The sequence below is a fragment of the Mustela nivalis genome, assembly GCF_964662115.1.
Source record: "Mustela nivalis genome assembly, chromosome: 11".
Taxonomy (NCBI): Eukaryota; Metazoa; Chordata; class Mammalia; order Carnivora; family Mustelidae; genus Mustela; species Mustela nivalis.
This window is the reverse complement of record NC_139030.1, coordinates 72189419-72205546: the sequence shown is the minus strand read 5'-3', so window position 1 is coordinate 72205546 and position 16128 is coordinate 72189419. Positions and strand designations below refer to the sequence as shown.

Sequence of the window (16128 nt, the reverse complement as noted above, 5' to 3'; positions counted from 1 at the left end):
AGCCAGGTTCAATATTAGCCTGAGTCTCAGTTCAGTCCCATCTCGGGGTACATTTCTGTGGATCTGGGACTTGCCCAGAGACGGGTCTATGAAACCTGTTTGCACGGCTTCCCCATGCCACAGCGGGCCAAACGGAGGGACTCTAAGGTCCCTAGCACGAGGTCACAAACAGGCCCCACATAGAGGGATACAAGCCATTTGGAGAGCACCAGCCAGCACGGCTCCTTGCCTTGGACCTCCATCTGTGTCCCTCCTGCACCAGATGGCCAGCACAGTCCCTGTCCAGCACCTGATGCCCCCGGTCGTGGTGCTGAAATATCTGTCTCCTTCAGGTCGAGGCAAACAGATGATGCTTATGCACTCGCGGCTGAGATAGTGACGAACTTGCCAGGTCGCAGGTCCCTATCCTGCGCAGGTCTGGGGCAGAGGGAAGGGAAAAGGGCTTGCAGTCAGACAAGGGATGTTGGACGAAGACTCTGGCATGGAGTGAGGGAATATTCGTTCCAGAGGAGGCATGGTGTGCCCTGCGGGTTAGTGGAGAGTGAAGCTCGACATGGTGGAGGGGGTCAGGAAAGGCTTCACTGTCTCCGGGATTCAACAGGAGCCACAACGGACTGTAGCACTGAGCATTTTCCTGGCATCCTGCCCTGGGATTCCCAGGAAGCCCAAGGGGGAGGCTCATATCCTCCACATTTCCCAAAAGGAGAAACTGAGGTGTGGGGAGAAGCGGTCACGTGCCTCCAGAAAGCACCCTCACAGGTGGCCACTGAGGTCAGAGCCACAGCCTGAACCCGTGGGCTCCATAACAGGTGTTGGGCAGGTGGAGGCTCGAGCAGAGAGGCACAGACTCCCTGCTCGGGCTGTGACCTCCATGGACGGCCCTCACCACAGGGAGGGGAACAAGGCTGCTCTGCCGCTGTGGATGTGACCTGTTGTGTCCTTTGGTGTCTGCATCCAGCCCTGACCTCCGGGCTCATCTCCTGAGGCTGCCTTCGACACCTGGACACAGGGCTTGCCACTGTGAGTCCTTCGGACACCTGCAGACCCATGGTGATGCTCGATCGGAGGTTCTGCACACCGCGTATTTGTGAGCAGTAGTGTAGACGGCGCTTATTCAGCCCCAACTCCTGAGCCAGATGGGGTCCAGTTCTGGAGTCTCCACAGCACCTCGGTCCCCCGTCTGCAGGCTGTGGAGACAGCACACTAACATATCCAGAGGAAGGTCGCTCAGCATCCACACCTGCTGCTATTGTCCATGTCTTGTGCCAGAGCACCGCCGGTCCTGTCATCAAGGAAAACTCAGAGCTTGAGAAACGTGGACATGGCAAGGAGCAGAGATTCAGCAAGAGATGTTTCCCTGAAAGTGTGAGGGGGGACTTAAAATCAAACCTCGTTTTTTTCCAGACCTTGAAAGCTACCCCTCTCCCTTCACTGTCATCCTCAAAGCAGTCATCAAACACAGAAATTTGGCTTTGGAAACAGACGTGCCTGAGCAGATCCCAGTTCTGCCACTTCCCAACTGTGTGGGTTACGATGCCTTGCTAGGTCTGTCCTCCCCCTGCCTTGTTTTCTTCCCCCAGAATGAACACGATGAAGCCTACTTGGAAGGATGACTGGAGAAGAAATGACTTGACAGCAGAGCTGGGCCCACGGTCAGGGTGACCACAGGGGTCACAGTGAAATTCTTAGACTTATTTAATAGGCAGATCACTCCAAGAACACAGTCTGTGGAGAGTATCCATGGCACTATTTTCTAGGCCTGTTGAGTGTATTAGTTGAGGGCAAAATCGGCCAAGGTAGACGCTGGTCAGTGATGAATGGCACAGATTATGAACTCCTGCAGATCAATTAAGATTGGAGACCCTTTCATGGAAAGTAACTCCAGAATCGACTTTTAGGGGAGAAAAGTGAGGGTACTTGTCTTTCCAGCCATCAGCTTTTCAAAGGGTAACCAAGACACTGTCAACCAATCCCACAGCCAGCAGTAGCTAGGGGCAGCCCCAGGGGCAATACAGGGCCCGCCCAGCAGCAGAGCCCACACACGCCTTCCACCAGGAGACTGGGGACCCTGGAAACTAACGAACATCAACTAGAATGAGTAACAAATGATAAATGCGCAGAGCACTGCTTAGGAACCACATAAATCAAAACAGATGTTCTGGGCTCGTTTTCTCTTTCTAAACCAAGAGCTTGGGCCTCAGGCTTTCCTGCAGTGCCTTGGCCATAAGCAGATGCCAGGAAGTTGCTCGAACATCTGTCTTCTCCATCCTGAAGTGTCGCAGTTTTGGATCTGTTTATATTTTTTCAGGAGATTTGTCTTAGGTACTTTCCCTAATTTAAGAAATGCCTGGCACCCCATGGCTTTGGAAGCCAAAGCTGATAGAACAGAGTTTCGTGGTGCCCAGCTCTCAGACTGCTCTCCCGGCTCTTTCTAATGTGTTTGGAAAATAAGAGAATCTTCCCATGACAACAGCGATTAACATCCCTAACTTTGTGACCTCCCCCTGGGGACTCGCTTCTTCACAGAATTAATTCTGCTCATGCCCTAAATTAAGCCACAGTACAACACCTCTGTTGGACTCTGGGCTAAACAAAGATATTTACCTAATTCAGAGTTTGCAAAAATATTTACCTAAATACCACAAACTGAGTGTGTTCATAATGAGCAGAAATAATGGTGGTTTTTTTTTCCTTTTCTGCTTAAAATTAACTTCTGGAGCAGGAGGAGGGAGTGTTTTTCTATGTATTATTTAGTGCCCATAGGTCTTGGTTCTGCAAAACCCTAGACCATATTCTTTAGGTTTTCCTTCACATTTATTGTGTTCTATGAAAATGGGAGAATTACTGAAAATAAGTAGAAACTAACTTTTTGTATTATGGTGGGTTTGGCTGAAACCTTAAACATGTGGTTTTCGTAATGAAGTAAAAGATCTAGACCGCGTGCCTATGTGATATATGCTTTGAAAGCGGAAGTATCTCAGTATTTTACAAAATGCGTGGCTCAAAAAATTAACATAAAAGCCTGGGGCTGCGTACGACATAACCACGAGTGATCTCGCCGTGTGTAGATTGTGGTAGACCCGAAGAGGGGGCAGAACAGCAAATGCATCCCCTCCCTGTTTCCGACTTGGACCAGCTGACAATGGCTGTGTGCAGAGTTGCGTTAGGAAGGATTCTGAGGCTGCATCAGGCTCTTCAGGATCCATTATGGATGTCTTTCCTGGCAAAAGAAAGGGAGGGACAGCACGCCTCTGTCATCCCAGGCCAGCCTTGGGCCTCCCTCATGCTTGAAGCTGAGATCAAAGGGTGGGATGGGCTCCCAGTTGGCAGGTGGCAGAGCAGGAAGGGCAGAAGAGGGAAGCTCGTTCCCGGAGAGTACCACAAAATTGGAAGGACGTGAAGAAAAGACAATGTGGAGTTTCAGGCAAAAATTGGAAGAAACCGATTGCTATGCTTACTTGGTAATGAGAAAAAAAAAATAAGCCAAACGTTGAAGTGACTATTAACCTGTTAATCCAGGTACTGTGATAGATCCTAAAACAAAAGTCCTAATTCTTGATCAACAGAAGTCTGGAGTGGAGAAGACCACTGTCTGACTGCAGGGCTTGGCTATTTCACAGTCAGATCACTTTTAAATGGTGAGCAGCTGGAAACCCTCAGGTTCTGTGGATCCTGGACTCCTCCCTTGGCCCTCTCTTCAAGGAGACCTGTGCCTCGGCGCAGAGCAGCTCATCCCTGCAGAGTTGAGAGAACACATTCTCATCATGGGTTTGTCATGACCTATGTCAGGAAGGACGCTTAGCCTCACAGATAGCACTGAGCATGGGAGGCTGGGTTCCAGCTTAGTAGAGGCACTCAGGAGAATGGACTCAGGTGCCCCATCCTGCCAGTGAAGACAGCGACAGACACGCTGACCCCTTCTAAACTCAGAAGAGATGTCCTTGCTCGTGTCAAACCTGCATCTCAGTTTCAAGCAGTTGTGTGTCCCCTGGGCATAGGGGACCAGGTTGCCTGGGCCTTTGTAAGAACACAGTGCAGTTGCTCTGTTGCTCAGACCTACCCCTGGAGACAGGCTCACATCTGTCTGGTTCTTCTCCCCTTCCACCCACTTGCCCAAACGCATCCCTGGTCCAGGCAGTCTCCTGTTGGAAACAGCTTCCAAATGTAGAACAGTTGCAGCTGCTTTAAGTCCTTTAACCCTTTGTCTGCTAGGAGTCCGCAAAAATAATTGATGACTGATTGGCCCATTAACCTTTAAAAAAAAAAAAAGTTTGACAGGCCAGACTTGTGTAATGAGGAGGGATTCCTCGTGAAATCAGTCTGATGGCTGAGTTGCTTGCCCCTGAGGAGGCAAAATTAGCCCCACGGGGCCTCGTCTGCATAGAAACTGGACGCAATTAGTGTAATATCCGGTGTTATTAATGTCGTTTGGAATAATTGGGCAGGTTGATTTCGACAGGTTCATGGCGCTAAAATACTATTATAGTGGACCTCTCCGCAGCTAACTGTTAAACACGGAAAACTGTTCAAATCCCTGCGAGCCCAATCACAAAACTTTATTTAGCAGCTCAGCCCTGGAATGTCACGTCGCGAGACAACACAGTTCTTCATCCCCAGCCGTGGATATGCAGCGCTCTGATATCCCCACCCAGGGGCCGTGGACCAAAGATTACTGGTGACGTGTGCGTCTGACACGGAGAAGCCCACTTGTGACGTCCGCGCCAGCAGGCCTTCTGGCAACCTGAGTTCTATTTCTACAGGATAAATTAAATATAAGCCGCTGTAGTTGTCACGAGTTTGTATTAGTGAAAGGAATAATAGCAAGTGTATGTTCCTGGGGTCCACGTGCACACTCTTCACATTTTAAATGAGGGTGACAGTGAAGAGTAATGTTCAGTCTGTCTTTCTGACTGATTGGCCTCACGCTGCCAATTACTGTTTTTATCATTTTTTATGTAGTTGCATATAACTAAAATATCACTGTGCCACTTCATTATGGGATGGAATCCTGCTCGTCCATTGGTGATTTGAATAAGGCCATATCACCAGAAAGAAATTCATGTTCATCCGTAAAGAAGAAGGGAAAATGTCCAAAAATCTGCTATGAATGAATGTAAACAGTCACTGCTATTAAGCAAGGATTAAATCAAGAGATTTACTAAGCGTTGACCCTAGTAGGATGCCTGGTTAGTCTGTCCCAAGTCTTCTGTCCCCGGGATGAATCAGGATGGAGTTTGAAACAGGTGGCTGCAGCCGGCTAGAGGGGAACCTGGAGGGCATCCGGCACATCCCATCACTCCACTTTGCCGGTCGGCAGCCGTCTTACCTCCCTGGGTGGGGTGGGGGTAGGTCTCGGCGTGGAGGGGCCAAGGTACCTGCATTTGTGGGACATAGCGTGACAGGTCCCCAGTAAGAGAGGAAGGAGATCTGTGGCCCCAGCCCAGTTATGAAAACCTGGAGAAGGAAACTTGACACGTGCCACCCACCCCCAGAACAGAGCACAGCAGCCAAGACTGTCACTTGCTCTGATGATCCTGGTACAGATGGGACTGTCCTCCTCCTGGTGCTAACCGATCACTGACGATGGCAGCTGGACAGTCCCCAGCTTATGACAGACACACCCAAGGGCATCACGTCCCAGGAGCCGTGACAACAGCTCTGCGGATGTCTGTCATCCTGTTCCCCTGGCATTCTCCAACTGGACGAGCTTAAAAGAATCGACACTAGTTACAAGCTGGGTAGAGATTTTAGGGAAACTCCTTTTTAAAAGTTCGCACACCTTGCTTGTCTGACATAGGTAACAAGGAAAAGTAGCAGAAAGGTCACTGGGAAGAGGAGAGACACTTCCAGCTCCCACTAGACACCCACTAAGAGTTCCTTTCCTTTAAATGTTTGTTTTCAAAAAGCAAAGAGCACTACTAGCCACTTTAAAGAAAGAAGAATAATTAAAGGTAATGAGATGATGGCGATAGGTCTTTTTGTATTTTTCCTAACACAGAACTAGAGCCTGACAGTATTTATTTTGTATTTATTATTCCACGCGGTTTCATTGCAAAGAAACAAAGTATCCCTTCATGGAAATTACATGTAGTGTGATTAAAAATGCAGTTGCTCTGTAATCCTTGTTCTTATTTTGTTTTAATCTAGGGAGGCAGAGAAAAGCCATACGGCAGATATAATTCAGTTCTGAAATTCTAACTGTATCTCTGTTAATATATTACTCCCCCACCACCACCAAAAATAAAGCCACATAAAGACATTAGTATCTGGGAAAGCATGTTATGCCGTAAGCATCAGCTGGGACCCCTGTGAGGACAGCAAGTAGACCCCTTATTTGGAGTCTCAACCCCTTATTTGGGGAGCGAGGCATCCCTGCTGCCCAGCTCCTTATAAAGACATCTTCACCAGAGCCCAGAATCCAAAAGAAGGCTCACGCCCACTGGGGATGCCTCTTTCCTGGGACAGTGCCAGCGTTCCATCCACCTTCTCCACACAAGCTGGACCCCACTCCTCCAACTATCCCCAAGGTTTCCGTTGGCAGTCCAGCAAGGAGCCCCATAAGTGTGGCCCACCTGGCACAGCCAAAGGCAGCAGCATTTGTCGGGAGCTGTTACTGGGGCCCTATGGGCAAGACTGGAGGGCCCATCTTCTGCCACATCAAGGCCCAGCAGTTGGGGTAAAAGAGAAAACTTCCCCCAAAGAAGCTCTGTCAGTGTTTGACAGCATATTGAGCTTCAACTTAGAGTGAGTCCTGTCGGAGACCAGTCCTGACGCTCCCACCTGTCCTGTGACCGCTGGGCCTCAGTGCACGCTTCCAGACACCTTAGAAACAGCACATACACACAGATGTCACAGTGACCACACTTACTATGACACCACACTTTGTCCTCATTCGTGGCTTCATTATTTCCGTGACTGTGTGCCTTTCCAGGTTGGCAGTCACCCCCAGGCCTTCCCCTGGGCAAAGCACAGTGTCCCAGATGAATTGGAGTCTTGTGCATTTGCACCGGTGGTTCTTCGTTGGGTCATGAAACTTGTGCTTTCCAGGGTTGTTGGGGCGACCCTTGTTTTGTAGACACTTCTGGTAACCTTGCCAGTCTCACACCTCTCCTCGAGAGCCCATGTCCACCAGGCTGGGTCACAGGATGTCTTGCATCCATTTGTTCTGTGCTTTGCTGATTCTTATTGGTGTTTCATTACAGTTAGCAGACCCAGCAAGGGTCTCAGCTCCCAGGAGACGAGGCGTGAAACCCTCTCTGGCTGCTTGCATACTCTGGTTTGTCCATCACCTCGAAATGCAGGGTGGGCTCTGCCCTTCACCACCTGTTAGCAGTGACTGCAGGTTCCAGTGATCCTTTGTGTAGTTACTTTAACAACAAAGTCAAATTGGCTTATTCACAGTTCTTCGTATCCTTCCCTATCACAGATGGAAGGAAATATATATTTGTAAACAGATATATTTACATATGATTTGTTTTTTCTAATGTACAGAAATGCAACTGATATTTCTTTATATTGGTCTTACATACCGTCCATTTACTAACGGTTGTTCTTATTTTTCATAAATCTAAATTACTTGTGGTGTCCTATGTAAACAGTCCTGCAATCTATGATTTTTTTTTCTTTCCAGTGTTTAGGTCTTCTATTCTCTGGTATATCTTGGCCCCAGGGTTGAACAAATGCTGTTACAGTGAGCATCTTTGCTTTGAGTATCCTTTAACTATAAGAAGTGATTGCTTCTGTTCGTCATTAAGAATAATGATGCTGGGACGCCTGGGTGGCTCAGTTGGTTAAGCAGCTGCCTTCGGCTCAGGTCATGATCCCAGCGTCCTGGGATCGAGTCCCACATCAGGCTCCTTGCTCAGCGGGGAGCCTGCTTCTCCCTCTGCCTCTGCCTACCATTCTGTCTGCCTGTGCTTGCTCTCTCCCCCTCTCTCTCTCTGATAAATAAATAAAATCTTTAAAAAAAAAAAAAAGAATAATGATGCTACGGGTTTGATAGGTACTTTTTGTCCAACTAACGGGGTTCCCTTCTAGTCCTGGTTTGATTATAGATTTTGGTCGTATATCTTTTTCTTATTTAAGTGTTTCCCCCTTCTGATTTGGAAGGTGCATCTTTTACTTCTTTTTTTGTAGAGACTGACTCTGGTACTCTATCATATGTGCCTAATGCTCGTCCTTCATGCCCTTACAGATGAGTAGGCCACCCGATAACACATTGGTTCCAGTGTCTCTCTGCCAACCTGTCTCGGGTACTTTGAAATGAGACTTTATTCTCAAAAGTAGTATCTGACACAGGTTTTGCTTAATGCATCTACATCTCTATCTGTTCAGCTGTTGACCAGTCCTTCCCTGGTGCTGGCTTGTTTTCTAGACACTTCTGAAGAGCATATTTGTTAGCAGCTCCTTCAGCGAGTCTTGGTAATAGACGCTTTCTACTGTTTTGTTTTGTTTTTGTTTTTGTTTTCCACATAAAATATGTTCCACTCTTCTTCTTCAGAGAAGGTTTTCCAGGCTCCCATGCCTTGACCGACATTATTTTCTTCCAGGACTCGAGGGTATTATCCCTCTGTCTTGAAGTTTTGGTTGTTGCTCTTGAGATAATCTGTCATCCATTCCACTGCCATTTTTTTAAGAGCAGTCTGCCTTCTCTTTCTTTGTGTTATTATGGACCCTTTTTTGTCTAGCTTTCCATGGTTTCGTAAGCTTCTGGTGTGGTTCTTCATGGCTGCGATCCTTCCTGGTTGATGCTGTTTTCCCTGGTTTAGAGCCCCCTATCATTCACAGTCCCCTGAGGCACCCACCATTTACCCGGTGGTCAGGTATGCATCCCACCTTCCACATGCCCCATCATTTCTCTTCCACAGCGGCCTCACTGTGTCCTCTGTTAGTCCCTCTGTCCTCCGGCTCTTCACTCCCCCACCCCACCCCCTTGCAGCTCCTCCTTCATCCTGTCGGGGGTGGGGGGGTTGTTAACAGTATCATTCGAATTTCCAAAAGAACTATCCTTTTTTCTGCTCTACCTGATCAATTTTCATGGTCTCCTTTTGCCTGAAAATTTAGGGTTCCATTTTTTGTGTTTATACATTTCAAGCATAGTTACTTTAAATTAGGTATCTGTAATCCTTTGGATCTAAATTTACTGTCCTGTTTTCTTTGTGTTTAGTGTCTTTGGTATTGAGTTCACATGTGGTCAATTTTTGTGGAATGCTTTCCTTGCAAGGACATGCCAGGAGCCAAGGAGGCTCTACAAAGACAGGGCCCATGTCCCCTTCTCATCCTGATTGCTTGGTTGGGGGGGGGAGTCACTCAAGGTTCTCTCTCCCACCTTATTATGACCACCTTGTTTGTTATGCCACCAAAGGTGTTTGCCCCTTGGGGTGGTGCTTACTTATAGGCATTTAGCTCTCAGTGCACTGTTCTGGTGTCTGAATTCCTGGGGCCTCGGGGACGGGGAGAGACGGTAGGCTGGGAGATTGGGCCGTCGGTACAGTAACAAGTACGTTTTGTGGAGAAGCCCTGCATATGTCTGTCCACCATATTGCAGGGCAGTATGGTTAGCAGAGTGTGTGGAAGCCATGCTCAGGCTTGTGCTCCCCTGGGAGGAATGTGGCACACAGTCATCACATGGTAAACTCCAAGCCAGAGCCAGGGAAGCAGTCAGCTGAGGGCCAGAAGTAGGGGATGCAGAGAACCCTGCAGAGCAGGGAGTTCGGTAAACAATGCTGTAACTAAGGAGATGGCCGTGGGAAGAGAGGAGAAGGTGGGATCTGGGTGATTTTGAAGGGTTATGGCAGTTTGGTTTCATGCATGGTAATTTGATGTGAGGACACAATATTTAAAGAGTATCTGTGGGCATTTTTTAAATTCCACAAATGATTAGATCTGGGGGTCGGAGCTACAGATCTGAGAATTGTCCACATATATCAGAAGTGACTGTCTATGTTTTGGAAGGAAATGAACCCTCAGAAGTGGTGGGGTGGGGAGCCATGAACTAAACCTGGGGTATATATTCACCGGTGGTCGGCAAAAGAGGGCTGGGTAGGAGAAGAAGCAGCTGTGATGTATAAGCTAGAAAGAAAATTCTGAGCCTGGCAAAGCAATGGCCAGCGTGCTGAGCTGCAGTCCCCCCTTCCCCTAGGGCAGACATTGCTAGTTGAGCGTAGCACTCATTCTCCAGAAGCCTGAAGCCAGCCTTGGGACCCTCCACACAGGCCTGGCTGCTGCTCAAAGCCATGTGTTACAAAAAAGTTGAAAAACTGTCCTGCGTCCCTCCCGTAGTGAGTAGAGAGGGCCTACAGGTCATCTCTGAGAAGCTGAATTTCCTCCAGGCTCCCTCTAAAGAGGACACACAACAGGGGATTAACTTCTCAAGGGTATGATGTCCCAAAGTTGGTTGTTCATCTGCAAATAGCTCCGACAGGGAGAGAATCTTCTGCAAGTACAAACAGGAATGTTGGGTGGTATAGAATATGCTAGAAAAGGAAACTTGTGTCCAGTATAAGTAGCTGGAGAAGACAAATGGTGGGATTGACTTTGGAAGTGATGGAAAAGTTCCAGAGGAGATGTAGCAAGAGTTCCATTTGGAGATTTGCAAGAAATGAAGTCCGATATTCCTGTAACTGCTTAATTATGTTTATTCCCACAAGTAGATTTGGCATACACAGGTAAGTTCTGTTTACATAATTAATGGGACAAAGCCAGACTCTACTCCAGCAGTTGAATCTGGAAGTCTAGTCTTTGCACGAGCTATGACGAGTGTTTCGGTGGAGAACTCTTCATAACAGCTAGAACCAAACAAAAAGTATTAGTGTTCCCGCACCACAGACCCCCATCAGTGTGTGCCCCTGCGCCACAGGCCCCGATTAGTGTGTTTCCTGGTGCCACAAGCCCCCATCAGTGTTCTCACTGCTTTGTGCTGAATCATCTGAGGTTATGCGTGCACTGGTGCCCCCTAGATGATGTCTCCTGTGTGCCTGAATCCTTGCCCCCCTCACGGAGCCCGGCAGTCACACACCTGAGCTGTCATCAGTGGAAAGCAAGCTCAGTTCTTTCCCTTAGTTCCAGGGGAGGTAGCCAGTGATTCTGGCTAGAAAGCTTTGTGGCAGACCAGTGATGCATGAATTTAACTGAGAAACTAATGGTTATAATATTTTTTTCCCCTGATAGGTTCAAAAAATCCTGATCAGGGGAACTTTTGTGGTACATTTGAATTTCACAGATTAAGACAAGTGTGAGCCTATTGGGTAGATGTAATCAACAATTGTCACATTGCACTGTGAATTAGCAAGCTTTTCCCAGTGGCCTATGACTTAAGTTGTTCTTCTTATCTCCCCTACCAGTTCACTGGGGTGGTTTTGCATAAAGTACATGAATTCAGGGTACTATCTTACAGAATTCAGTATAGAAGAGATTGTATTTATAGTGTTAGGACATTAAACCCTGTGGATCAAGAAGCTAGACCTTTAAGAATCCACAGATGTAGTATCTCAGCAAATAATTGCAAGGTACAGTTGTGGGTCAGTCATGGGAGACCTATTTGAAAGTCACAGCGAGGTTTTGGGTTTGTTGTTGTTGTTGTTTTAAGATTTTAGTTACTCATTTAGAGAGAGGGAGAGGCAGAGAGAGAATCCCAAACAGACTCCACACTGAGCCAGGCCTGACATGGGGCTCGATCCCAGGACCCTGAGATCATGACCCCAGCCCAAATGAAGAGTTGGACACTCAGCCAACTGAACTACCCAGGTGCCTTAAAAACAGCTAGTTTTTAAGATGAAAATCCCAACAAGGCCGTAAGTGTCCAAGGGCATCCGGGGTGGGGGGGGAGCAGACCCCCTGCCTTCCTCCCCCTCCACCCTGTTCCATAGCAGATCACTTCTCTCTTCTGTGTGAACACAGGGGTCATTTGTTCTCCAGCTCAAGAGCATGGTAGATTGGGGTAGAATTTCTGATGCCCCCTCACTTCTGAACTCTTAATCACTGTCTCTCCAGAACTCAAGTCATAGAGAGTTAGGAAGTGTGGCATGCTCACCTACCCCGCAGGCAAGCGTAAGACACCCCCCACCCAGACCCCTGCGTCCTGCGATGCCTTCCAGAGGCCCTGCCCTTGCCCCTGAAGGGGCATACCCTTCAGCCCTTTCTCCGAGCTCTGCCAGTCTTCTCCACAGGAAACCCAGCTTTTGGCCCCTTCTGGTGGGAGGGCCTTCAGTTCAGCCAGGGCCATGCCTGACCTGCACTTGGCACCTGCATCCCACAGTGCACTGCATCACAGGAACTTTGAACAATGCCAGCATTGTCATAGACCTTTGAGAAGCCGGTGGGAGCACTGGACCCTCTTGTCAGACAGATGTCAGTCACATTACCTGAGACCAGGTGCATTTGTAGAAGGCCTTCAGCAGTGATTTGGCCTGTGGACATACCCACCGACTCTCCTTCCAGTGCTATTCAGAGTTGGTTCCAGCTCCCTGGGGGACTAAGTTCTAAAATAGTGACTTTACATGGAGCACAATACCGTTATCATCAGAATGCGTATAGATGCTGTGTAACTGTGGCGTAGCCTTGTTTCCAAGGCAGTTCAATCAAGCTCCTTTAGGGAAGTGGTTGCCCAGAGCTGGCTGTGCATTAAGAACGTTCTGGTTCCTGGGTCGGATGGGAGGGGTCCGTCCATCACAGTGGTCGAGGCTGCTCCTCTCCTGAGACAGGGAAGCAGGTAAGGACCTGATGTGCAGGATAGCCTCCTCATCTCGGGGCTGAAGGATTCCGGGGAGGCAGGGCTCTGGGAGAACAGCCTCGAAAAGGGCAGGACTGACCTGCGCAGCAGGGAACTGGGCAAAGGTCAGGGGCTGGGAGGGCTGCTCCAGAGCCGAGAGTGTGGAAGATCAGGGCGTGGTGTGGTAGATGTGCCTACATGTGGGTGACAGTGGTCACCTAGGCAGTGGTCTGCTTGGCAGGTCTCAGTGGTTCTTAGTATGACTAACAGCTGCTCACAGGGCAATTGTAACGCAGCTGCTTCACAGTCCAGTGCCTGCAAACTACAGCTCAAATGAGATGTTGTGACTAAAACTCGAGCTCGAGATCTCTCCATGGTTGTTGGTAACTCATCATGCTGCTTTTATGTGGTGCCCCTTCTGTCTCCGTGGCAGTAGCAGGGCTAGACAGAAACAGAGGGTCTCCCATGGTCCAGGCTGTGTCAGCCTCAATGGCACATGTCACTAAGCCAATATGTAACACTGTGGAGTGGGCGGCCTTTCCCCCCAGGTTAAGGGTACGGAAGTGAGCCTCGGAGGAGTCAAGAATCTGTCCAAAGACCCCACCATGGCAAGTGGTAGAGCATGATTTGATTGCAGGTCCCACCCTTCCCTGTGCAGATGGTCACCCCAGTCGCAGCCGTGATGTCGCCTCAAATCACCTGGAGTCCCACTCACTTTCCAGGCAGAAGACAATGGAATGAAAGCCTTCCTCACTGAAACGGGTCTCCTGCCGATAAAGAGCAGAAACCCCCAGGTGTCCCCATTTGCCGTTGGTCAGTCTGTGGATCTTCACACAGGTGCCTGAGAGAAATCAAGACTCTACCCTGAGATTAATGCCATTAACTGAATTTTCACCCCCACAGATCTCAATGGTGCAGTGAGTGACCGTGTTATTTTCCTGAGTGGCTTCCTCTGTGCCCAACACAGAGACACGGACATCACACACTGATTTTCATTTTTCCTCATCCCCCGAGCACTGATTGAAACCCAGCTAAACCATGCTGGCTTTAGGAACCAAATCTTGCGTGTTTGGAGGTCTGTGGATTCAGATCTCCGCTGTGTAGTCGGGCCGTCCTGTGTGTGCCGCCAGCCCCATGCAGGCACGATTGAACCCAAAGGCACTTTTATGACCGAGGACGGGCAGAGGGGCTGCGATCTCATGAAAGCTAAACTCTTCATCCCCACCACTCTGTGTTTCAGAACAAGAAGAAAACTTTGAGTTTATCATTGTGTCCCTCACTGGCCAGACGTGGCACTTTGAAGCCACCACATATGAAGAGCGAGATGCGTGGGTCCAAGCCATCGAGAGCCAGATCCTAGCCAGCTTACAGTCATGTGAGAGCAGCAAGAATAAGGTAAGACCCTTAGCAGGCTGCCCCCCGAAATCAAGAGCCACTGATCGTTAAAGGGAAGTGGAGGCCCGGAGGAATGCCCAAGGGAGGGGAAGCATCATATGATGTGTGTGACTGACAGAAGCCACTTATTCTTCCGGAGTGAAAAGCTAAATAATTGAAAAGAATGAAAAAACACTTTGTGTCGATACGTATCAAGTATGAGTATCCTAGCCTAACCATGTTCCTGTGGCAGAACATCCCATTTTACATCTTGACTCTCTCAACTAATCCCCAAAAGAAAGCATTGACCTTTTCATGGTGTGTGATGAGATCTTTTAAACTCTTGTAGCTTATGCATCGACATTTACTTTGTTTTAGGCAGAATACACTCAGGAGAGGGAGACTTAAAAGATGCACTGTTCTCTTCTCACAAATGCACAAAATTCAAACCCATGTCAAGTTAGAACACTGACTCTTGCTACAGAAGTAAAGGAAAACGAAAGGCGCATAGATGAGTCTGCAGGGCATCAGGCGGGGGGTGGGGGGTGGCGGACAGCGTCCATTCTGTAAACTCTGCTGATGAAGCCCGCTGTGTGCTTTATTCAGTCAGCAGAGGCGATTCTTTGCAGTTGTTTAGCCAGAAAAACAAAACAGAACAAGAAACTGTAAGCTGCGTTTCCTAGACCACTGCTGGGGATATTCCCATTATGGCTTTTTTCTCAGTCATTGCTTCAGTAGGGTAGGTGTTTTCAACCCCTTTTCTGGGACATTGTAAAGTCTCGAAGAACGTTTTGATTTTTTAAACTATGATCAACCAGAAAAGGAGAGAAAGAGCATTGCCCACCAATCTGCCACCTCCGTTTGTGACCATTTGAAAAAACCTCTGCACGATCCCTGCTCAGCTTAAGAAGGGAGTCTGTCTTTCAGAAAGGTGGAGTGTCTTACCTTATTACCCTCTTTAACCAGGATAAACCAGACCACAGTCATTGTTATTATAATATAATTTGCTTCTCTTCTTTAAAGATGTTTTATACCAGGGTGGGAGGATCACTGCCTTTCCTTTCCAAGAACCTTGGCTTTACTGACTCACATCCACAGATGGGGCTTCTGAAGCAAATGCAAGGAAGTTTCTGGATCTCCTCATGAACAGGGATTGACGACACATATCCCACACAAAGCATGGGACTCTAGTTTCAGAACAGGAGTGGGGAGAGCATATGGTCGAACAAACAAACACATCCTCCAAATCTTAGACACGATCATGGTATTTTACGTCAGACTTGAATCCATGTCACGCCCTTCCCGGACTCTTCCCAGCTCTTTGGGAGAACAGACAGCATCACTCTGGGCATGACACAAACAACTGCCTACAATGCTGTTCCCTTTCACTCTGTCTACCAGCGCTCTCCCTTGGAGGACTCATGAGCACCAGGGAAGACAGACTCATACCTGTTCCCCTGGGTGTTTGCTGAGTAGGTGTCAAAGTCTGCAGCATGGAAGTTCCATCCAAGGAAAAGCTGCAGGGAAAATACAGACTCAAATGAGTATGAAGTCTAAGGAATTTTGGCTGCTTGTGGATAATGCAGGCATGGGCATACATATGCTGTAGAAGTCAAACAGGCAGACAGACAGACAGACACATCCCTTTGTGTGCACATACTCCAGAAGCCAACATAAGTTGTTAAGTACACTTTGGATACTGGAGTATCCAGCCAAAGGGGAAAAAAAATCTTAATAATGCAGTATGCTAATTAGATAATAGATACAAATAAATTATGATTTATGTTAGTAAACAGTCGGTTGTTCCACATCAAACAGTTTGACATATGATGATTCAATTTGTGATTTCTGATATAAAAATCCAGCTTATTTTAAGTATTCTCTGATACTTGTTATGTTTAACCATTATTAAATATATGCATTGTTAACCTTTAGAAACAGTACCTGTCCTAGGATGCCTGGCTGGCTCAGTCAGTAGAACCTGCAGCTTTTGACCTTGGGGTCATGAGTTCAAGCCCCATGTTGGGCATGGGTTTACTTTAAAA

General features: G+C 48.0%; 1 protein-coding gene across 10 annotated transcripts in view; it reads left to right on the top strand.

Annotated features, from left to right (window-relative positions):
- AGAP1 (ArfGAP with GTPase domain, ankyrin repeat and PH domain 1) overlaps positions 1-16128 on the top strand; it is a 504744-nt gene that overhangs the window by 422248 nt on the left and 66368 nt on the right. For all 10 annotated transcript variants that reach the window (XM_082689783.1, XM_082689785.1, XM_082689777.1 and 7 more), the window contains one exon: positions 13950-14104. In XM_082689783.1, coding sequence (XP_082545909.1) covers positions 13950-14104 — 155 coding nt within the window. The remainder of the gene's footprint in view (positions 1-13949; positions 14105-16128) is intronic.